We start from the raw sequence: 24,600 nt of genomic DNA, 5'->3' as shown, positions 1-24,600 counted from the left end.
CCCTCCTCACCGCTTCCAACACCCGGACCATGAAATCCCCCCTCCCCTGCCCCATGAACAGTAAAGAAGTCCCCAGGAATGTAGAAGCAGGGACCTACCCTAGGAAAAAGGCTTCCCTGCCCTTCTACTATTGCTCTGCTTCCCAGGCTCCTCCCTCCTTCTCCTCACTGGAAGCAGATGTCCAGGCACTGGCAAAGGTACAGCGGTGCCACTGAGGGGGCTCTGAGTTGCTGCCTCAGAAAAACAAATCCCTCCGGCCTCTCTGCAGGGATTGCCAGGCTGGAGACTTGCTCTCCCAGCACGCACACCACAGTGCGAGGCCACTGACCCTCAGGATCGGAGCCAGGAGCCCGGCAGCCCCTGCACAGCGGTTTATTCTTGGTAGTTTGAGGTCAGAAAAAAGAGAAATGGCTCAGGTCTGTAAAGCTTTCTGTAGCCAATTGGGCTTTTAATGCTTGAGGCCAGTGATGCACCTGCTGAGCTAATCCATGGGCTACGAGAAGGGACTTCTACACACCGAGAGGATGAAAATTGAACAATAAACAAGGCAGAAGCACTCAGAAGGAATGTGAGGGATGCAGAGCCTTTTTGGCCCCATGGATGGAGACATGAGCCCAAGGGAAAGAGCTGGCCAAGACGATCTGAGAAGTACAGGCCCACAGGTGGCTCCTGGGAATGTGGGAACAACTGAAAGAAGAAGACACCAGGGTAGCTAAATTCTTCTCTTAACAGCAGGGATACGGGGTTTTTGCCTTAAGATGTAAAGTCCCAATTCAGAAAAGCCTCTTACCTGCACAGCTGGACCTATATTTTTGGTATCGCAGAGGTCCAGGTACTCCGTGGTAATTTACCTTTTAAAAATTAAAAATTTAGCAAATGGTTTTGTTTCATTTTCCCAGTCAAAGAACTATGCACTTAATAGACAAATCACACTGAATGAACAGCTGCTCGATCAGCTCAAATATATTGTAAAAAGTAATTACACATGCAAAAAATTCATAAAAGCTTCTCAAAAGATGGTATCCAGTATATAAATGCAAGGCTTCGCTGACTTTTTTTTTTTTTTAATTAAATTGCCATGCTCTCCAACATGCTGACCAACGTACAGGGATATTAGAAATATAAAGCTGTACAGTCTACACCACAAAAAAATAATGACTGATTAAAATGGAGTAATAGTCACAGCTGGAAGACAGGAGTGATGCCTTTGAATTCTGTCAAGAAGTTTTTCTGCCACAGGTTTGAACTCTCTTTCCCAATATAGTTTGTGGTAGTCCCTTAAATCTGCGTCGAGGCTGTGATCCAACACTAGCTCTTCATCTGTAATCAAGGAAAATATCATCATCAGTTCTGAACCAAGATATACCCAACTGTGTATTTTTGGACCACGGCACATACAACTTATCAGTTGTGTAAGTTGGTGGCTTAAGAACAACTCCACGTTTAACTAAGCATCGCTGTCTGAGGGACTTAGCTTCAATTGAAAATAAAGGACGTTACGGTCAGTAAAAAGGGTATTACAGGCTCTATTATCCTTACCCCTCACGGTTGTGGCTAAGCTGTGTCTCTGAGATCAAGCATTTACTGTGACTGTCAGCCTGGAAACTACTCAGGTTTTAACATTCCTCACAGCAGGTTCGCTAATGTAAGTAATCAGACTCCTCTATGTTTTTCCTGTCACAAGTTGCTTTGCCGATCTGGTTCATGAGGACTCTTTCAAGCTGTTACTACTCTCATACATAAAGAACACGAACCACACCGGTTACTGTATTACCGATGCCCTCCCTTCCTCTCAAACTTCGTAAATAACAGGACACTCGTAACAGAGACAAGCCATGTTCGGAATGCAAGGAAGTCACCGCTCATTATTCCCCCTCCATTTTGCCTGGCATTGGATGTGGCAAAGAAAAGAATCCTTATGGAAAAAAGAAAGCAGTCTGCAACCAGAAGCATGCTCCTGCATCAGGAATCTACAAACACAATTGATAATGCTGAACAAATGTTTTCATACAGACTAAGAGAAGGATATTTGACAGCCTTTAGGCCCTAAACAGACCCAAGACAAAGGTACAATCCTGCACCCAATGGCAGTGTGACTTATCTTTGTCCTAGACTATGAAAGACCACCAGATTCACAATCTGTTACAGAAATAACTCTGTAAGGGAGCTTAGTGCACATTCACAGCAGGTAAAAGACAACTTAGAGCTGAAGAGAAACTTCAGGTACCTGCATTTTGAGTCAAACTTTGTCTAGAAAAGAGACGCTCAAACAGCACCTATTTCTATTTGAAGGAACGCCAAGGTGCCTATGGAGAGCACATGGCCTGAGCTGCAACAGCCATAAAGGAAGAGACAGCATTACTCGTGTGTGGAGATGGGCTCCATTTCATAGAAAGTTACTAAAACTGCAAAAAATAGTTGACTTCTATGTCTCTACAGTGTTTCTAAGTTACCAAAATTAAAGAGATGCTGATTGTGAGGTAGATTCCAAAAGGGGTTCTGCATAAAGAGAGGATGACACACTGAGGCTTTCTGTAATAAAATAAAGAGAAAAAAACACATTCTTTCAAGAAGGAAGACATGTCATATCTCTGCAGGAAGAAATCCTGTAATCAAAGATAAAATCCAGCCTCAGACATCAGATCTGTATTCGATGGTACCACAGGATAATTTAGGTTGGACAGGACCTCTGGAACAGATCAGGTTACCCTGTTGAGTACTGAACATCACCGAGGATGGAGATTCCACAGCCTTTCTGGGCAGCCTGTTCCAGTGCTTGACCCCTGCCATGGTGGAAATTTATTTTCCTAATACTTAATTGCAATTTTTAATTGCAATTTATGCCCATTAGCTCTTGTCCTATCCAATGGCACAGTAGCCCAACATGTAAAATGGATCTCGGCAGCAGAGAAATGAGAGACCCTGAAGAGGAACATAAGGGATTACAGGTTTTGTTTTCAGGCAGAATTGCTTTGCCTACTCCTGAAATGATTTTTCTACCCAAATTAACTATCTTCTAACACAGAGCAAGAGACATTTCTCCCTTTCAGCAGATGGCTGTGGCCCCCCTGAAGTTGAATGAATGTTTGTGGAATCACTGAGGTCGGGAATTCCAGCCTACAAGAACAAGGGTCAGGAACAGTTCAAAAGCAGAAGTGTTGAACCGAAACAGTAAATTCCCCAAAGCAGAGCGTGAGTAACACTGGGGATCAGTGAGGATCAGTGTCCCACATGCAAGCTGTGCGTCCTCAGATAATTTAATTTTCCCATGACCCTCCTCAAAACTAGCAAAATTGGGTACTGGCCAAACAGCATGTAAACTGGCTGCAAGCCCAGGAACAGGACAAGCACGCTGGGTCTGCATGCAATGGGGGAAGCTGAAAACCAGAGTACAGACTCGAGTCTGCAAGGGCTACCCATCCCTACAACTTTGGTAGGAATTCACATGTACTAAGATTCCAAAATAACCTCCTCGAATGGTTAGTGGAGCTGAAGGTGAGCAGAAGGAAAGTCTGGAAAAAGAGAGGAAGAAAAGAGATTTCACTGAATGACCAAACAGACCAATGTTCTCAAGACAGAGGTTCATCTCCCCATGCTCCTGAGGGACTGGGGCAAAGCAAAGCTGCTGCCAGGGGCCTGGAAACTCCAGCCTCCAGAAGCTCTGAGCCAATAAAGTAACACAAAACTCAAGAGCAGCTGAAAGAAGACAAATGACAGAGCCATTGGAAAGCAGTGCCACTATGTCTCAGGCTGCTGGGATCAGGCGGGGAAAAAGAAAAACAAATGGCACCTTTTGTCCAGCCTTTCTCAGGCTCAACATCTTTTCAGGCTATTTCCACTCCCTTTTGGCTCCCTAATATCTTCTGTCATCCTGTGCCAGGTAGGGGAAAGAAAAACAAAGGGGAGGAGGCCAAGCACAGCAGGTGAAGTGGGGTGTCTGCTGTGCCATGCTCCACTTTTTCCGCTTCCTGAGGGTGTGTTGATGCTTAAGTACAGTCCTCTGACTGTCAGCAGTTGCCTCCTGCTTCCTGAACGATAGAATCAGAGCGGTGACGGTTCAAGGCTGTTACTGGATACAATGGGAGGAGGAAGACGTAGGACAATATTAACCAGCTGCTATTACTAAAATTTGTTGGCTCTTAACACACAGAGAAACCAGATCCAATGAATAGGATGCACTTTTTCTACTGCTGCTCTTCTGACTACAGTGTGAAGAAAGATTACCCTTCTGATTTAATTCTGACCTATTTTTAATTAATTGTCATTACAGTTGCAATTGTACCTGCAATTGCAGTTGTACATGAACTTCCAGTTCACAAATGCTGTACTAGTTAATGAGGGTTCCAATTACTACCCAGCCTGGACTCTGCAGTCAAGTTAATTGCTGGAATAAGCAGTGTTAAATGTAGAGGAAAAAATAAGCAAGAATTTTCCAAAACAAAGACATATATTCCTTGCTGCATGCCAGAAAATTCAAGCATGATTGTGGCTGTAAAGTTTACAGTTCTGCTGCAGAATGTAAAAAGTGCACTAATGATCTTGAAACACTGAGTATTTTCAGATAAATAGATGGAATTACTGCCCACATTAAGATATGCTCTACTATAGCAAGGAATGTAATGAATACAACAACGAATAACAGTAATTCTGCTGTAACTGGAAAAAAATCCTCACAAATCCACCCACTTTTCTGATTGTCTGAAAACAAAAGAGACCACGGGGATCTCACTTTCTCTCTGGGTCTGACCAATATGCAGCCTTCTCCACAGCAAGCAGACACCTTTAGTAAATTTTCAATTGAAACTAAGTCAAAACTACTTAAGGTTTGCTTCGATTTCATTTCCATTTTAAAGATTTTTTTAGAAATATAATCGCAAATGACCTACCCAAAATAAAATCATAACCAAAGCAGTACTCATAAAACAAAGGAGGAAAATTAAATATAGTGACTATTGGACTATTACATAGCAATTAAACTCTGTGCAATTTGAAGCAAACATAAATGTGCAGATGAAAAGATCCAACTGGGTAAGCAAATCAGGGTCTTAACATCCACTTGTAGGCACCTTCCAGCCTGTATCTGTGGAGGCGCACACCCTCCCCTGCTTTAGGGAGCAGGTGAGAAATTGTCAGTATGTTGCCCATCGTGCTGAGAAAAGAAGGGTGGCCAAGGGACTCTTGTCACAAGCAGCAAGCTCGGGCCGTTGCACCGGTGGCACAGCCCTCCGATTACTGGGAAAAGCCGTATTCCCACCAGCCCAGCATGTGCTGCGCAGTAGCCAGGTTATCAGAGCCCAGCCCCTGCTTCTGTCAATACCTGCAGCCACCTGTGAGGCCAGAAGAGGCCACATCCAGTGAAGGTCATTGCACTGAAGGTCTATGGGATAGTTGGCTCAAGCAGGCAAAAAGGCAGCTGATGAAAAGCATTATTGCACGCTAACGAGACAAACTGGAGCGGGGAGTAACAGCGGCCAATTCCACCGTGGCAATCTGTAAGATCTGAGGGAATGTGCTGAATGGCAAGAAACCACTGTGTTGCTGGATAGTCTATACCGGCCAACCACCTAAAGCTGCATCACAGACCGCCCACCCAAAATAATACTGCTTTGACTTTGCTCCTATTTCTCTTGTTAAGGAAAAGAGACCAAGATTATGAATCTCACCTAAGAGAGATGTGAGCAGCACCAGCAACGTGTCGGTATCTTCTCCAAAGCATGAGGCCGCACTTGTGATGTTTTCACTGTAGTTCCACAGGGTTTTGCATATCAAACAAGCCAACTGCCAGTCTGCTGGCCCAAAGTCTTGTAAACAGTCAACTAACCTGTCAGAATCAAACAAAAACAGTGGTTTGCTCCATGTAGTTTTCTCCTAAACCCTTCAAAATCTGGCAGTCCAGAAATGTATGCTGACTCCACAAAAGTTTCCAGGAAAATTCTATGTTAATGAACTTAAGATTCTACTTTCTTCCTCATTAACTTCCCCCTTTTCATCCAGTCTAGTTCCCTAAGGATGGGAACGTGCCTTTGTCTACACATATATGTGTATGCCTGCCTGCATCTGTCCATCCCCTATAACTTTTTAACTGAAGTGACCAATTTCAAATCACAAAACACTAAAATTCTATCAAATTTCATGGCAATCTGTGACTGTCCCAAATCTGTGGTTACCCCTAGAGCAGCAGAGATTGCAATGAGAGCCAAACCTTATCAGGCACCAACAATTCATCTGGAAAAGATGGTAGGAATGCAGAAAAAGCTTCAGTCAGAATATCCAGCTTATCACGCGTCTGACCAGAAGACAAATCCAAAGGAATTTGCTACTTCCATGACTCACAGAATTACCTCTTACATGCAGTGAAGCCTAACTGTTTTGCAGATCTCGCCCATTCCTGTATTTTCTCAGCCTGAACTCCCAACGGACTCCTCTCAGAAATGCCGGTTTTATTAAGAACCATTAGGTTCTTGACCTTTCTCCCAATCTCACTTCCTTGCAGATACCAAAGGCAGGACTCCAGAAATTAAGCTGTAACTTTTCTGCCTGCACCAGCTTACGTACGGTAGCTACCCAGAGTTCCCATTATCTCACAGCAGCATTCACAAGTCCTGGGGCAGCAGAAGTAAACGCTGGTTTTCACCTGCTGTCCCTAGTGACCTCTCTACTAGTAATCCTTCACTGCTGTTCTCTTCCCCAGCCCTATGACCCCCTTCTTCCCTCACTTCTCTACTTCATTGTGAGATTTATAATCTGGCGATTTGTAAAGGGAACAGGGGATAACTATTACATTCAGGTATGACTGAAAATAGCAGTAATTGAAAAGCAACCAAAAAGAGGTTTGCTTTTTCTCTCCTCTCTGAAGGCAGTCATTGTGGAAGACCAGGAGGCATCTAATGAAAAGCCAAAAGAACTTGCCCTAATTTTTAGAAGTTTAACTCCCTGATGAGACTAATTCCAAGTTTTATTAGGGCCACTATGTATTGGTACAATAACCTCATTTTCAAAAATCCACAGAGCTGGTTTGGCACAGTGAGGGTGACCTCCTTAACAATCACTTCCAAATTCTCTAGATTTATTCCATGCTGTTAATGTTTTTCCTTCGTTCTTCACAAATTTACAGACAGAGCATAGAAAATTCTATATTCTATATAATTCTATATTTTACAGAATGTTCTATATTCTATATAAAAGAAATTTCCCACATTTATTATTCAATTTGCCTGTAACTTATTGTTATTATTCTTTATATTTTGTAAATTAACTAGAACATGAGAAGGAAGGATGAGCAGGCTATGCATTGTTTACATTGTATAAAAAAGTAATTACGCGATGTATGAACAGGAATGCATTTCAAAGTTAGGCACATTGTTTCATAAATGTGGGTTGTATCAACTGCTTTACAAGCACAGGAGCACGATCTTTCATGTTGCTCCAGTTAAGTTGGATCCGCTATTATCTGAGCATCAAAGCCACAAGAGAGGCATCCACAGTGGCATTTCAAGATCTAATACCACTTACAATGTGAGTGCCTTAAACTTGAACTCTCGGCGAGAGGAAACTCAGGAGCTACATGGCTACATCAGATAGTTTTCCCTACAGTACTCAGTAGTTACAAAAATTGCAAGAGACCATGTGAGATATCACAGTTCCTGGAGTAACCTTCACACTTACAACAGATATACATTGACAGTGCCTATTAACTGTACCCCACGTAGGACTCAGTTTAAGTTCAGCATAAGCAGCTACTGCAAAGCTCTGCCTTAGTTGCTTTGTTGTATGGTACTCTTCTCTGCTGGATATATCAGAAGGATCTTCGGGAGATTATTCGATGGTTTTGGGCTCTGCAGTAGGCTAAACCACTCTAATGCTTTTGCAAAAAAAACATATGAAAGGATATGAAAGGCTCTTTCTTGAAGAACATTATATGCTGAACATCTATCAAGTATGTATCCTTATTACAAGTTATTGGCCCTTGTAAAAAAAAATCTGATTGAAACTCTTTGGCCAAACTACTCAAAATTGCCTTTTTTGTAAGCTTAATCGGGAACTTACTTTCCAATTCCTCCTTCTTCCATCAGAAGAGCTCGTTTGTTCTTATCTACTGTGAGATTTAGCAGAACTCCACAGGCAGAAAAACAGACATCTTGGTTCTTGGCATCAAGCAAAGCGATCATGAACTTGTATACTGGATTGTAAAGAAGGAAACAGTATTGGCCTTATCGTACAAGTGGCATTACAACATACTTATTAAACATATAAACTTAGAAAGCAGTCAAATGCAGGATACCCTACCCAAAAAGTTAACCTTGTGGCATATTACTGTGACATTTGTAGAGTAGGCACATGACCCAGAGTAACATCCATGATTACATCATGCTGAACACCAGTTTTCTTCAAAGCAATGCGTACAAAATTCTAGTTACAAAAATACGCCAAAGTAACATGAAAATCCAACCAGAAGAAGCTAAGTTGAGCAAACTGAATTACAGCTTATTTCTGAAAAGTATCACTCTCCTCTCAATCGCACAGTCAGCAGAAACTGCTAGGAGTTGGCATTTGGCACTCATCTCCGTGAGTGGCAGGGTTGCCCTAGACTGTACCGCGTCCAGCTGGAACTGCTGCCGCCTGGGGCTCCTGCGGGAGACGGGCGAGGAGCAGAGGCTGGATGTGCAGCATCTCACAGCGCCTGCTGACGCTGAACTCAGCAGGCAGTGAAAGGCAACCCCAGCGAGGGAGTTGGTCTTGCCTAATGGAGAGGCAGCCTCTCAGCAATTCCTGAGCTTGGCACAGCAACACCACAGTCTCTCCCAGGTGGAAAATTCAGTCCTTTGACTGAGACAGCTCATCAGGAACCAGTTAAGTGTCAGTTACTCCTTTGTAGATACCTTCTCCTCCAAAAGCAGTGGTATGTCCACCCTTGAAAAGAAGGGGTTGTACATTGTGGCATATCACCTCACTTTCAGCACTGACAGGTAGCTACAAAAAAAAATTTACAGTGAACTGGTGTTTAATTAAACTTATGACACACCTTCTGCGGATAGCAAGGAGTTGCTGTTTTTCCCAAAGCTCTTTAGACACCCAAAGCAAAAGGACTTGAGAAGACTTGTATCCCACTTCACCCAGAGGCAAATAGGAGGTCTCTGCTGAGGCAGTCAAATGTCTTAAATGCACATTACAAACTGCTAACAAGCTGTCAAACATGGGAATCAAAAGTCTGTGATTATGAACCTAAATGAGAATTCATTTTAAATTTAGGAACTCATATCATATCACTACTAACCTGTAGGATTTGAAAAACTGTAAGAGCGAAGGTAAATTTCAAAATTATTATCTTTAGGAAAAACAGAGTTTTTGTAGTATTTACTTTTGTGAAGGTACCATGGCATATTTTTCCTACTCCAACATTTCCATTTTAATGAAACCGAAATAAAATGGCATTTATAATGACTACTATTGGATTCTAGCATTTGCCTAATTTGCAAAACATCAGAGAAGATTGCTTCTACTCTTAGACAGCTTATTAACAGTATTTCCTTTTTAGAACTCTGAACATTTAAAAACAGGACTCCTACAAATGCAAAAGCAACTCACTCTTTTTCTGCATGATGAAGTCACAGATCTCATGATACTGGGAAAGATTGCCAAAGACTCTGACAGCCTCTACAACTCCATCCATATTGTTGCTCATTAACAGCTTTAAAAGCACTGTTGGTTTGCAGAGAAATGAAATAAAAACAATTACTTGTATATCACAAACACGTGCTTGGCTTTTTATCAATATCAGAATGCAAGCAGCAACAGCAATAAATGTAATAAATGGGAACAGTTATCTATCTGTCTGGTTGCAGTGAAGGGGGCGAGCTGATGGTAGAACAAGAGCTAAATTGTGTAGGGCTTTGAAGATGAGACAAAGAGCTCCAATATGGGGCTAAAAGCAAAGGAACAAATGAGGAGTTATCAAGACAGCCTAAGCACAGTTGTAATAATGGGAGCCGGTTTTGCTATACAGTTTTGAGTAGGCTCATGTGAAAATCCAGAAAGACAAAGAAGAAATAAATGTTGCAATATGTAAGAGAATTGATTTGGTTCCTGAACAGATGGTCTTATGGTGGGATTTCTCCTAAAACTCAAATTATTTTCTGACATTAGCTCTATTTTCTCTCAGTTCTGCTATAACAAGCAAACACATTTGCTCTGAACAGCTAGTTAATATTGCCCCTGGTCTGAAGCATTTACTTGCTTGCTGCTTTTATGCTCAGCAGTTTCACAGATGATTAGCGTGCAACTTCAGGGGACAGAATAAGACCTACAGCATTTCCCAGGAAGAGCTACCATCATGTAGGTTTTCAGTTCACGGCAAAGGAGCGATGTCACAGAAGTCACATTTATCAATCTTCTGTGAGTATGAAATGAACCACTGAAATCTGTCCATCATATGAAGGGCTCAACTCAGTCAACCCTTAGCCCTTCTACCGCAGAAAAGTGAGAGAAAAAAATATAGAAAAGAAGTTGGCTTTGTTCCCATTACTTCCATCTTTGAATGTTGCGATACTGAACATGCCTTGATCTTGTCTTAAAGAGAGATCTGACATGATTATTTTTTGTCTTTGGGATCCAAACCACAAGTATTCTCAAAGTGTCTTCCGGGGGGAGGAAGCCTGTTGGTCTTCCATCAAAAGGTTTTCTCTCTCCCCAGTTCAGGCAGAAGAAAGGTGATGGGACTGGTTCCACATGCTAACAATAAAAACAGGAGAGGGAGAGCAAATGGGACAGGCAGAGAAGTCATTTGTTTCCACATTTCTCTGACTAGCAATAAGAGACAGCTGGCTTTTGGGTGATAAAATGACTTGTGACAGAACAGCAGAAATGTTACCTAGAGAAATGATGTCCACCAGTCAGGGCACTAGGTTGACAGCCAGAATACTTTTTCTTACTACTCATTCTACCTGTTGTGCAAACTTCAGGCTCTGTCTCTCCCCCATGTCTTGTCTACTTAGACAGAAAGCTGTGCAAGACACAGACTATCTACCTTTTGTATAACTTTAACACAAGAAATCCTAGAACTCAGGTGCAGTTCCTACACTATGACTTGTCCATACTGTCAGAGAGGAGAGAATCACACAACTCCTATACGGCCAACAGATTTATAAGCCAGAAACAGACATTAATCAGATTTTGCAGGTTTATAAGGTACTAAGAAGAAAAAAATACTTTCTTACCATACTCTGAGTAGAAGTAAAAAGCAATACGATTATTTTGGCTCAGACATACGGATTTTGAACAAGTCTAGCAAAAATTGCTAAACAGAAAACAATATAGCAAATTCCTTTAGGGAGGAAAAGGAGAGGTTTTGTCAACAACCTAACTATTTCCACACAGGCCATAGAACTATGTTCCGAAAGAATGCAAAATCATTCTGGGAAGAATTTAGTCCTATGAACTTTATATTCCTGCGATATACCACAAAAATATTATCAGTGTTTTTATTTTCTGTAGTGTTAAAATATAGCATGAATAACTTTCACTTTCAAAAAGCTATACAAAAAGTACTAGTTTTAAAGTCCTTACTTTCAGCAATGTGCAGCTTCTTGTCTTGAACAGCAGAAGTCTTCATTTTGTAGTAGGATAAATTGTTGATTGTTGTTGCAGCATTGATGACCAACTCCTCACAGTCATCAACTGATTTGTATTCTGGTAGTAAAAAAAAAATAATCCCAAAACATATGCATATGTAGATACACACACACACACACGAGTCTAACTGAGCAGTGCATTATGTCTCAGAAGCAAACTGAATCGTAGTTTACGTGACCGCTATTACAGACAACTATTCTATTTTTCAGTGACACGGCAGAAGCTAACAGGAACAACTGATCCAAAAATGGCAGTACAAAGTCACTCTTTTCAACTCTCCTACTAAGGCAGCACAGTTTAAAATCTGGTTAGTTAAGACATTTTACCGATCCTATTTGTTGTTTTAAGATGGAACCAAGGAGAATCCACATGCGAAATAGGCCTGTGTGATAGACACAGAGAAACAGCAAGGACTATTATGCTCAAATACTCAAAAAAAAAAAAAAGACCTCTTTAACAATATTTGAAAGATCCTCTCTCTTGGAGTTCTTGACAGAATGTTAACCAGTGCAAAATTAAATCAGCAAGTCTGAAAGTCGTGTATACCAATTTATCTGAGGCTTCTGGCCTCAGAAACCAAGACTGAAGGAAATAAAAGAGCGGTAAGTTCATAGGGAGAGAGAACATTTTGTAGTAAACTAACTGATACAGTGCCCAAGAAGAGGGGAGGGTGGCAGAGAGAAGCTTTGAGGCTCAGAAGAGCTTACACAATGATTAAGACAGTTCCAACTCGGGAAGCTCCTACGGGGCTTAAGACTATGGATGAAGTTGTGAGTCTGCCTTCTCTAATCCCTCTTGGCTGGTGCGTAAGACTGGTAAACTAGCATATAATCAGGGTGATTGTCTTCACGTAATATTTAATGTTTCATCACACGCTAAAATACACTGAATTCTTTGAGATGGATCTTGTCACTGCTAAACTCTGTTATGAGGAGAACAGACGGCCCGGTCCTAGCCTGTAATTACATTTACAAAGGGATCGGTAAGTGGTAAAGGAACCGGAGTCCCAAGCCTCCATGTGGAGGGAAAGGGACACTCTCTTCCACATGAAAGAAATAAAGGTTGGAAATCTGAAAAAGAAGAAAAAATATGAGGAAATTTTTCAAGGAGGCTGAAAGTTAAGGGTGCAGGGAACAAAAAGAATACTTAATCCAGAACAGTTACAAAACCTGCAAACCTTTAAAAAACCACCACCAAACACAGGTATGTAGCACCTGATAAGAGCAGACTTCCCTTAAACATGAACTCTCAGTGAGATGTATTTAAAATAAAATTTGTTTCCTTAACCTTAATGATCATACCTGCAAATCTTATCACTGAATGAAACAGTTCTACGTCTTTCCCCAGACATTAAAATGTCAGTACCAAAGCAGTAATGCACCCACTGTCTCAAAGGGGCTTTCGACATAAAACAGTTTATGAATATCAGCAGATTGACTTTGTTATTTTAGCAATGGAACAGATTTAGTAACAGCTCAACCTAGATAATAAGAAGGTCAAGTAGAAAAATTCTAAACTCTCCTTACAGATTGAACAAAGATAACACACACAACAAATTTTATTACCTAGTACTGTAATAAGTAATTCTACAATACGATGGGCAGCTGCCAGAGCTGCTCCTACACTGGGATGAATGGAGAGATTGGCCAGGACTCTTATCAGTTTTATCAGAACATCTTCTGCTTCTGAAGGATGCTTTGGATGGTTTTTCTCTTCCCTTCCTCTTTCATGGTACCATTTCTGTGCATTCAAATCAAGTTCATGGTAGGTTTGGAATAACGATATCAAGGTGTTAACACTTCCTCTTTCTTTAAAAAATTGCTCACGGGCCTGGTTATTCTTTTCTGTTAAATTACCAAGAATGAAGATGATACGGATAACCAAATCCTGCAATAAAATAAATAAACCATTTTACACGGAAAATATCAGAAGCTATTAGCCGCTTAAAAAGAAGATAATACTTAATTTGCTTCACAAATCAGTTAATAGTGGGTTCAGAAAAACTAAAGGAATGCCAAATTTAACAACTAGAAATAATTTTTTATGCTACTACTTTTGATAAAACCATTTACAGAAGAAATTAAAAACATCTGACAGAACTAGTATAGTATTGGTGTAATTACTAATGGGATATACTTAGTATAGGTCATCTATTTTTACCAAGACCACAGTAATCTTAAAACAGCACTTTATATAACTAGAATAATCATATGGGCCAGAGTTTACTTATCTTTCAAGTAAGCAAATGTCAGTTGTGACGGCCAAAGAACCTTATTCTCTAAGACTGTTATCCAATGTAGAGGTTAAACTACTTCCCCTTGGTTTTTTACTGTTAAATCCATGTTAGTTCTTACTCATTTCCTTGTTAAGTCCAATTGCTTACACATAGCTGAATTATTTGTTCCAGATTTTTACCAGAAATTTAATTTAAACTGACCAGTCTGTTATTGCCCAGTTTCTCCTCTTTCTCCTTTTAAAGACAGATGCCCTAAAGGCTTGCCACCCTACATAACTTTTCAAGAATCTCCGAGAAGTTACCCCTTTCTGTCCTTTTGTAAAAACCAAAGGGTAAATTTCATCAGGCCTAGCTGCTCTGAAAACATTCAAATATGCTCTGGCTCATTTTTCAGTGATAAAAGAACTCAGGCTGAAGTACAAATTCATCATTTGATCATACTTAACCTTTCCAGAAAAAGAAGCAAATAAAGGCATTCCATATTTCATTATTCACAGTGGCATCTGTCAATAATTCTCGTCTTCTTCTGAACACTGCAGCAATTATTTCCTTATTGTCTTTTCACTATTAATGTAGTATAAAAGTTTCTTTTTATGTCCCTTTCTAGTTGCATCTAATTTTGTGCTTTGTTTTTTTCTGATTTTGGTTTTATGTGTTCTTGCTACCCTTTTATTCTTATCATTGCAAAATGAGACCTACTTTCTATTTTTATGTGGTATCTTGAGATCTTATGATTTAACCAAGTTGCTCTCTTAAAGCACTTCCTATCCCTGCCCTTCAGTGGGATATAGAACTACATCTCTTGTTGCTTCATTTTGAACATACTGAGAAATAGTCTTTTTTTGGCAAGAATAGTGGATCCTAACTGAATGACATTCAACAACATCCCCATCTTTTTCTTACCTACCTGTATGGAAGAAGAAAAAAATAAATTCTGGAGGTCTGAACTAACCAAAGTATAAAGTAATTAAAACATTTGCCTCTGCCACTTGCATCAAAACCTACTCATTTTCAAAAAGAAAAGTCCATAGCTTTATCTTATCAGTACAGGCAAAGTAACAGCATTTCTTCAAGTACAGCACAAGCATCTACCCTGAGTTGCTAAACTGCTGTACTTGCACTAACCTAGAATTTGCTAAACAATTTACATGCTGTTTTTCCTTCAAATATAATAGCTATATTCACAGATATTCTAATCCTTCCTGGTATTAATAATGTAAGTTAACCAGATGAATGCTATCCCTGAGTATGAGAAGCAGGCAGTTCCCTAAGTGAGGAATAGGTTCTCATATCCATGTATTTAATACGATCACTCTGTAGGACCCATCTCCACTTTTTTTTAACTAGGCATCATATTTTTGCTAGCATCTAAATGTCATCAAGACAAATTTTAATGAACATTTGTGACTAACCACTAAGAGCTTTCACCTTTGCTGGCACAACCCCCAGTTCACAAAGGCCGTAAGAATTTGAAACAAACAACTGATGAATCAGAAGAGAGAACTGAAAAAAGCAGGCAGTCTAGTTTGACTCGTTTATATTGACTTTCTAATTTTGGTCAAAACAGTATCAGCCCAGCAACAGCTCTACCCAATCAGAAAACAGACAAACAGGTACCGTACAGCAATCAACTGATATTTTGAGAAGTGTGATCTCAACTGTGCTTTCCACCTACAGGCTAGCAAAACAAACTTATAAAATACTTCTTTTTAGCTAAGCACATCCGGTTTTAATAGCATATTACTGAAGTTTCATTATCTTCCAGTGAAAATTTAACTAGCAGAGTCAAAGAGAAAACCTGGTACAACTTCTCCTGAGTAGTATAATACTCAAAGGTTTGTATTATTTTTGGCTATATTTTTTTAAATGCTCATAGAGGAAGCACTGCAAAAGTAAGAAACATGAGCTTAGAATTGCTGTGCAAAGAAATACATGTGAAGATGAATGACACTTTGAAACTGCTTGCAAGACTAAACCTGCACAAGGCCCACGGACCTTTCTGTACATAACGAAAAAACCAGTATAATAAATGAGATTATTCTGCATCTCCAAATGTTTGGAGTATTAACTGCATATGGAATTTCACATGTTCTTGCACACTTACAGAAACACTACGTTTATCAGACTGATTTATGTAATACAGAGGTTTTAACATGTATGCCAAAAAACCAATTTAGATTAAAGATAGGAATTACACTCAGTTATTTCATCTTTTTATAACGAGGCATTCATGTGAGACATGCTGTCCAGAGAGTGTACCCAAACCTGACTGGAAGGTTATATATGAGACCACACAGCTTCACTGATACAAACAAATTTGAAGAAATATATCAAGAAAAGCTCAAGAAGGAGAACTGATTTTTTTCTTTGCTTCCAATCTGTGAAGAAACTGTGACATCCTTGGTTTTAAAGTGGTAATGGCACCATATACTACATCAGCATTTAACTCTTATTTTTCTGACAACTGGAACATACACATTTGATCACACTTGATATGAAAGATTTCTTTGCTTATCTACTGCTGAAACTTTATTCCGTGCACTGCCCTAGTAGCAAAGGTACCCGATGTACCTGCTGAATCAAGGAACTTGACAGGCATTTATCTTGGCAATTAAAGTGCACCCGCCTTTCAGCGTAAAGCATGATGAAGTTCTGGTGAAGTTCCCACTGACTGGAAAAGGGGAAACATAACCCTGATTTTTAAAAAGGGAAAAAAGGAAGACCTGGGGAACTAAGGCTAGTCAGTCTCACCTCTGTGCCTGGCAAGATCATGGAGCAGATCATCCTGGAAACCACACTAAGGCACATGGAAAATAAGGAGGTGACTGGTGACAGTCAACATGGCTTCACTAAAGGCAAATTGTGCCTGATAAATTTGGTGGCCTTCTATGACGGCATTACAGCATTGGTGGGTAAGGGAAGAGAAATGTGAATTCATCTACCTGGACTTGTGCAAAGCATGTGACACTTTGACACAGAACATCCTTGTCCTTAAACCGGATTTGATGGACCACTTGGTACATAAGGAATTGGCTGGATTGGTCGTGCTCAAAGAGTTGCAGTCAATGGCTTGATGTCTAAGGGGCAACCGGTGACAAGTGGTGCTCCTCACTGGGACCGGTGCTGTTCAACATCTTTGTTGGTGACATGGACAGGGGGACTGAGTGCACCCTCAGCAAGTTTGCTAATGACACCAAGCTGTGTGGTCCGTCCAGAGGGACCTGGACAGGCTTGAGAGGTGGGCCTGTGCAAACCTCATTAAGTTCAACCAGGCCAAGTGCAAGGTCCCACACCTGGGTCAGGGCAATCCCAAGCACAAATACAGGCTGGGCAGAGAATGGACTGAGAGCAGCCCTGAGGAGAAGGACTTGGGGGTGTTGGTGGATGAGAAGCTCAACATGAGCCAGCAATGTGCGCTCACGGCCCAGAAAGCCAACCGCATCCTGGGCTGCATCAAAAGAAGTGTGGCCAGCAGGCCAAGGGAGGTAATTCTGTCCCTCTACTCCACTCTCATGAGACCCCACCTGGACTACTGTGTCCAGCTTTGGAGTCCTCAGCACAAGAAGGACATGGACCTGTTGGAGCAGGTCCAGAGGAGGCCCACAAAGATGATCAGAGGGGTTGTTCAGCCTGGTCTCCAGGGAGACCTTATAGCAGCCTTCCAGTACTTAAACAAGGCCTACAGGAAAGATGGAGGTCCAAGTCCTGAGGATTTTTAATGCTTTGAGTTATTAATACTGATTTATTCTCCTTTTTGCTACTTCTTCCTACAACAGACAATTTTACTCACACTGCTGTTACTTGTTTTCTTTTCAACACATACCAACTCACTCTATAAGACACTAGCTGTCAGCATTTTAAAAGAAAGATTAGCAGTGCCAACTACACCTCAGGAAAAATGTTTGCACTCCTCACAGCTCAAGTGTTTATTATATACTACAGAAAAAGTGGTGCTTTACATTATCCATGTCCCTCTTCTTGTTTCTGCAGGGATTCACTAGGCTGACAACTGACAGTTGCATGCTTGGTTAAAAACTGCAGTAAGAAATAAATATTCTGAAGACACTGCATATATATTCATCACAACATAATAATTTTTTTAATACACAAGCTATTTCTTTACTAATTTGTATTTTGATAAAACAACTGACAGTTTAACAGAAAAAGCAATGCAAATCTAGTGAAGAAAGATACATTTTAGGAACCTCTTAATAAATTAGACAAATGAGAATCTAAATTCTGAACACTACCTGACAACGAGTCTACAATTGTTTATGAGCCTATGATTCATTATGACACAAAGCTATTATGTCAGGAGCCTAGGAAAGTTCCCCTTAAAATTACAGATGAATATTGAGAGGAAGATGTTACTCAATTTAAGCTCCTTATTCCTAGCACTGTCATTTGTTGTATTTTAATATGGTGCTCACAAGGAAAAATAACTATAAATCTAGTCAAATATCATGCCTTTGATACTTCTCATATTATTTACATAGTGTTTACATTGTATTTTACTAAAGTGTCTTTGAAGACTATACAATGCAAGAGCAGCCCGAACCTAGAAATACTCAGATATGCTACAGAAATGTCAATCAACAGACATTTAGAACGATAAAAACAACTGAATATTTCTTCCTCTTCCAGATGTATTATCACAGAAAACAGAGATGCAGGTAAACAGGAAAGGGAGAAATTATTTTTGCATTTGGCAAGAGAAAGAATAGATTGTTTAGCATAGCTGATCTAGTTACCTTCACTAACTGCCTTTAACAATAGCAGCACAAAAGCCCTCCTTCCAATAATTCTCCAGGAATTACTAACCCTGAGATAGATTGTATAGGTTAACTAAATGACCTCAAGCTAGTTTAGATGCTGGAGTAGCCAAGAAAATTCCTTACTTTTAAGAATAATCTTAATGTGATTCAATGTTCTATGTTTTGAAACCTTGTTCCACCTTTGAGCACCTATGCTTTACATAAAAATTATTTCCATCTTAAATCTTACCTAGCAATAGAGCTGAGTAATTTGCGATACATGGGGCACTCCACTCTTACTCTTTAAAACTGTGATCCTGCACCAAACTCCCAAAGGCCGGTGCTCCCGCAAACATAGGAAAAATCACTATTGATGTAGCAGGACAATAGAGCAACACCTGACCCTTGAAGTTCTAATGAAATTGGTAGCAAGTATACTCTTAAAATGTTACTTCATAATACGAGGCATTTTGACAAACTCTAAACATTTATTTCTAGGTGAATGTTCCAAATACAGTACTCTAGGCATATGGTTTTCTCTGGTAGAGGAGAGATACATTCCGATACCTTATGCAATTATCAAAGAACAAATTTTCCTCTGCTTTCAAATTGCTTAACTCTAGAAATTTTACACTTCTTTTGCAGCAGAGGAGGGGAGGAGAAATCCCAATGATTTCCTACTACAAAATATTCAAATAAATTTGAAGTTTTTAAAACTAGTTTTTAAAACTAAGAAAAATAATTAAGTACTCAAAAGACTTTCTACACATGCAAAAAGGACAGACAAGTTAATCAACTCTCTGTCCTCTGTATTGCTTTGAATTTTTAATCTAAATTATTTCATTTCAATTATTTACTACTTAGAAATGCTGTCAACAATTTAAAATTTTTATTTGGTAAATGCATAAAAGTAGGTCACTGAAAACAAGCTTATACACAATAATACACAGACATATCAGAGGATTAATATATAAAAAGCAAGAGATGAAAAAACTGACCTGCTGCTTCTGGTGTTTGTTTAGTAGGGCTAAAAATAAGATGTAACATCTGGAGCAGTCTGCTAAAGCTGCACAGAAGTCATTGCAGGAAGAAAGTTTGCTACAAAGGTATAAAAATAAAATATAAATGAATGAAAGCACTTTTTTCCACAGAAGATTTTTTTTAAAAATCACTCTGCTTTTGACTCTCAGAACTGTATTTTCCAACAAATGAAATGAATGCCAATACTCTGACTTCCAGTAGAAGCATACACAGTTAGATAAGAGCAGAACAGAAGTCTTGCTGTCCTTGCCACAGTGAAATACGGGAAGAAGAGAACATAAGGAGCTTCCCAACCTGCTTGCCATATGGCCGGGTATGCTAACACTAGCACTTCTTAGCCTTAAATGCGAGAACTGTAATTTCAAGATGACATGGGAAGTCAGACAGTAGATGAAATAAAGGGTCCCTTCCTAATGCACCTCTCATTTAGTCCAGAGACAGCTCTAACAGAACCCGTCTCTCACCAGCAAACATGGAGATTTTATCTCTGCGTATTCCCTAACAGCTGCTCCGGTCCTACACTGCTCACCTTGACGGTTACAAAAATAGAGAATTGGACATGCTTTGGTCATACCAGAAATACTGCAATAATAGAACAAACTAGAGTAACCTCTTACTTCCCATGTAGTCAAAGCCAGCAAATATCTGTGTCGATGTTCAATTACAACCAATTCCAGCAAGACTTACAATCTTAGAGGATTGAGTAATCTGAATAGATTGAACATATTCTCTACAAAGAACTTCTGACTGAGAGAAAAGACTAATTATTCTGTATTACTAGAAGACAAAACAAAATTCAAATCTGTGCTTTGTACTGCATAGTATAATATTTTATTTTGTGACTGCAATTTCCAGGAAGCTAATTAAATTGATTTTATGGCTAATTTGTATCCTCGGAGCATGCAGTTCACTAAACTTAAGAAAAAAATTGAAGCAGTAGGAAACTTTAAATAAGACAAATTACTTTTGCTCCATACCGAATTCTAGATCAAGTAAATGTCCTTGTCAGAATTACAGTGTAAATATCGATTACATTTAATTACAAACCCATTACCCCACTTTTCATGGCATTTTCCAAGTAGAAAAAATGCTCTCTCCTTAGAAGAAGTAAATATGCTCAAAGTGCTGTAATCATTGCTAGAACTCAACTCATTTTTAGGAACAAAATTAGAGAGACAGATGAGGACAAGGTGGCATGGAATTGGGGAAGCAATTTACATGCTTTAGAGGTAGCACGAACAGCAAGGACCAGATTTGCCTGGTTTTTGCTGTGGAGAGGAAGGAATGACAGTCCCTTAAGTATCCGCTCTTCAAAGCACAACCCGATCTCATCTAGCAAGGAGAATGTGATGGATAATTTGCAGGGGCAGAACAAAAAGAGAAGTCCATAGCAGAATCTCAATGAACATGGAGCCACAGGCAACATGACTCAATACAATAACAAAGCAGCAACAGCAAATAATTCATCCAGAACAGCGTTCATAAATTGTGCTTATAACCCAGCTCCTCCTGAAATCACCAACCGTTAATTTCACAACTTCTTCAAAATCCTTAAATTGTCTGCAAGCTCATTTAGCGTTGGATATTGCAAGCTGGTGCTTGGTAACTGGAAGATTTTTGACTGAGGAACTATTCAGACTACTAAAGGATTTTTTTGGGTGATTCACTCATACTGATCTCCCTTTAAAAAGTACATCTTGGGAAATAGCCGCTGAGCTGCTCAGAAAACTGAGATTCTTTCAATGTTTCCATCTGCACACTCAAGCCCTGATCCCACAGACTCATCTCCTCAAGCATTCTGACAGCTCAGAGCAATGAACACTGACCACATTTTCTCTTTTGTATTTTATTTCACAATACACAGTCCTGGATATAACTTAAGCCTGTGTAATTTCTTTCATGCATATTTTTAAAACATGACCTAAAATAGAATTAATAAATACTTAATAATTTCTGCAGCTTTAAAATATAAGAAATGGTACTTTAAAAATCTCACTCAGAATCTGTGGGATCAAAGAATGAGACAATACAATAAAGGACTTTTCGCAGGGACAATGAATCCAACTTTGTATGGCTACAATTAAACAATTCTATCAGTATCAATAGACACTATTATCATACAAAATCATTAAAAACTACATAGAGCTTTAAAAAAAAACCAAAAAACAATTCAATGTAAAACTTCCAATTTTAGTGCTTGATCCTGCCCTCTTTGAGGTCACTGAAGCAGTAACACTGACCCGACTGCATGCAGAAATAGCACCGTGTTCTATACGTACCTGAATATCCTGACAATATAGGTGCAGACGTCCCTATCGTTCATACGCTGCTCTAGCGCCACACAGAGCTCAGAGACTGCGCCACTGCAAACGAGCTGGCATCTTGCCGGAGGTAAGTTAGCCACGTTTCGCAAAGTAGCTGTCACCTGCATATAGAATATTTAAAGACTTATTAATCACAGCCGTTTACAACAGAATCCACACTGTTTTGAAAATTTAATAAAGGTCAGATCTCGTTTATAACGTGTAAGGCAGTCTGAATGCCCTGTGGACATTCTGCAGGTATGTATCTACCAATAAATTATAACAGGAAATGGGTAAGTAACAAAATGGTGTATCTTGAAATAATTGTTTGGAAATGAAAGATTGATACAGGTCTTTGCCTGCATGTAACCTCCTTTTTTGAGGGAAATGTGATCTTTCATATGTTTCAAAATCTCATATGCACCTACACAACCATATACCAGTTGGAAATTAGGTGAAATGCTGTGGATAGTTCAAAGTGATTTTTGCATAATTTCTGATTTTGCAAATTTACATTTAAGTCTTGAAAATTAATACTGATATATAATACAAATTTTGATAATAACTATAAGTTGCAAACTAAGATGAAAAGACAACATTTATTTTGATTAAAAAAATTAAAAGTTAATCAAGATCAAGAGAAACTCGCTATTCGAACACTATAAAAATGAAAAGCTTAAGTCCTCAAGTTTATTTTGGAGAAAACAAAATATTTTCAGACAACACTGTTCAATTTCAAGGAGTTTTAAGCATACAATGTCTATCACTTGCAGATATGCAAAATGAATCGGGTACTGCATATTTTGAAAAGTTCTGGTTGTCTTCCAAGGTAAAGGTATTCAAATGCCAAAGCCAGACAGGCAATGACATGTAAATTAACTGTTGACCTAAACCAGAACTTACTATAAAATTAATGTGAAGTCATTTAATCTAATGTGAATATGGGAATTCTTCAAATTTTCCTTACTCTAAGAGCAAAATATTTAACTTCAATTTAGTTTTAAATGTAGTTTAACGAGGCACAAAGACTGTCTGTTCAAATTTTGTAATCACAAAAACCACCAGAAATTAAGTATTTTATCTCTGAATTGGACTGCTTGTCCAGTGATATGCAATTTCTAATTTTAAAGGAAAAATCAGACAAAGAGCAGGCTAAGTTGTGTTTAAGGAGCTTTTGCTCATAGGATTCTATGCACTAGTCTGCCCATTCTCCAGTAGCTTTCAAATTTGCTGTCCTACTTCAACAAATTTGACAAAAGTGTACGTGTCTTCAGTTACCACACGATGTTCCATAATGGACCAATAGGAGAAGGAATAATGCATCAAAATGGATAAGGCAAGGTACAGAAGGAAAAAAAAATATGTGATAATGTGAATGTGATATGCGAATGGATTTAACTTCAGCACTAAATATGAAATGACTACTATATTCAGAAGAAACCAAAATGGAACCTATGGAAGCCATTTGCTTCATATTGCTTATATTTTAAGATGACACACAAAGTTTTTTGTTATTTTAACTAAACAACTGCAAAAAATAAAATTTCATATATGCATTCTTTCACAAGTCCCAATGCTTCAAAAATCAACAAGATATTGGAGGAATATTTCTAAATTAAAATATTCTGATCCAACATTTTGCTATTCAAAAGTTTTGGTGGAAAAATTCCACAGAAGACTCCATTCAGGGCTCACATACAAGATGTTCACAGTCAGCCTAGAATGATGTTTGTTGAGCTCTAGCTAAATTTCACAACAAAGAAAATGAAGGATAAACCACATATTAAAATTGTTGTTCAAACCTAGATCAGTGCTTTCACTGCAGCAAAGAGACTTACATATTAGATGATGAAAGAAAATAATAAAATCTTTATCAATAGATAAAGGTGCAGAGGTCTCCAAAAAGAGAGTAACATTTTTCACTGCCTGAGACAGTTAGGCGGTTCAAAATTCTCCAGCACTAAATTCTATCAAGAGGTATCCTCAGACAAAGACAGGTTGGAGAGGAAAAGCAATCCAAAATAACACATACACTTAAAAGTGCGAGACAATGAAATTCAGAAGTCGATAGAAGTATATATCCACAAAATAACAGCGTACACAAGTGAAATTTGAAGAGTACAAATTAAAAAATAATAGAAGCTAGCTAGACAGCAGATGAATTCAAGAGATATTCTTATTGCTTCAAGCAGACACCATGATTCAGGGAGAAATGCACAACAATTGGCTCTAAGTAATCCCCAACAGTCCTAATCCTTATGTTGCCATGTGAAAGATCAAATTCACCCGAACAGAAAATTTAACAGCAGACAAATGCTATTTTTAAAGGAGAAGACATTTGAGTGCTTTTCAATTAGGGAACACGGAGTACTCGTTAAGTCTTGTCAGTGACATTTCAAAAGCCTTGGCTTTTGAATAAGCATTACCATATTTCATATAATCAGACTATTAGGTAAAGCAACATAAATTGAGTCGAAGATGCCCGTGGTTTCATGTCCTCTGTTAAGGAAAAATAATTATTATTACAAAAAAATTTATTATTGTATTGTGGGAATTCTGCATAAAATCCATTGTGTAACAATGAAGAAATCAGAGAGGGATTCCCATAAAAATGGCCTGGCAAGTTTATGTGTAACAC

The 24,600-nt window shown here is 39.0% G+C and overlaps 1 protein-coding gene across 2 annotated transcripts in view; it reads right to left on the bottom strand.

The window, feature by feature from the left end:
* Positions 1 to 947: 947 nt before the first annotated feature.
* Positions 948 to 24,600, bottom strand: part of ARMC2 (armadillo repeat containing 2) — a 59,801-nt gene continuing 36,148 nt past the window's right edge. For both annotated transcript variants that reach the window (XM_074150417.1, XM_074150418.1), the window contains 8 exons: positions 21,939 to 22,084; positions 19,617 to 19,716; positions 13,194 to 13,515; positions 11,563 to 11,685; positions 9,586 to 9,699; positions 8,047 to 8,179; positions 5,664 to 5,821; positions 948 to 1,320 (listed from right to left, as the gene is read on the bottom strand). In XM_074150417.1, coding sequence (XP_074006518.1) covers positions 1,163 to 1,320; positions 5,664 to 5,821; positions 8,047 to 8,179; positions 9,586 to 9,699; positions 11,563 to 11,685; positions 13,194 to 13,515; positions 19,617 to 19,716; positions 21,939 to 22,084 — 1,254 coding nt within the window. In that variant the 3' untranslated portion in view covers positions 948 to 1,162. The remainder of the gene's footprint in view (positions 1,321 to 5,663; positions 5,822 to 8,046; positions 8,180 to 9,585; positions 9,700 to 11,562; positions 11,686 to 13,193; positions 13,516 to 19,616; positions 19,717 to 21,938; positions 22,085 to 24,600) is intronic.

Source organism: Numenius arquata, chromosome 7 (assembly GCF_964106895.1).
Source record: "Numenius arquata chromosome 7, bNumArq3.hap1.1, whole genome shotgun sequence".
Lineage (NCBI taxonomy): Eukaryota > Metazoa > Chordata > Aves > Charadriiformes > Scolopacidae > Numenius > Numenius arquata.
This window is presented reverse-complemented; position numbering and strand designations above follow the sequence as displayed.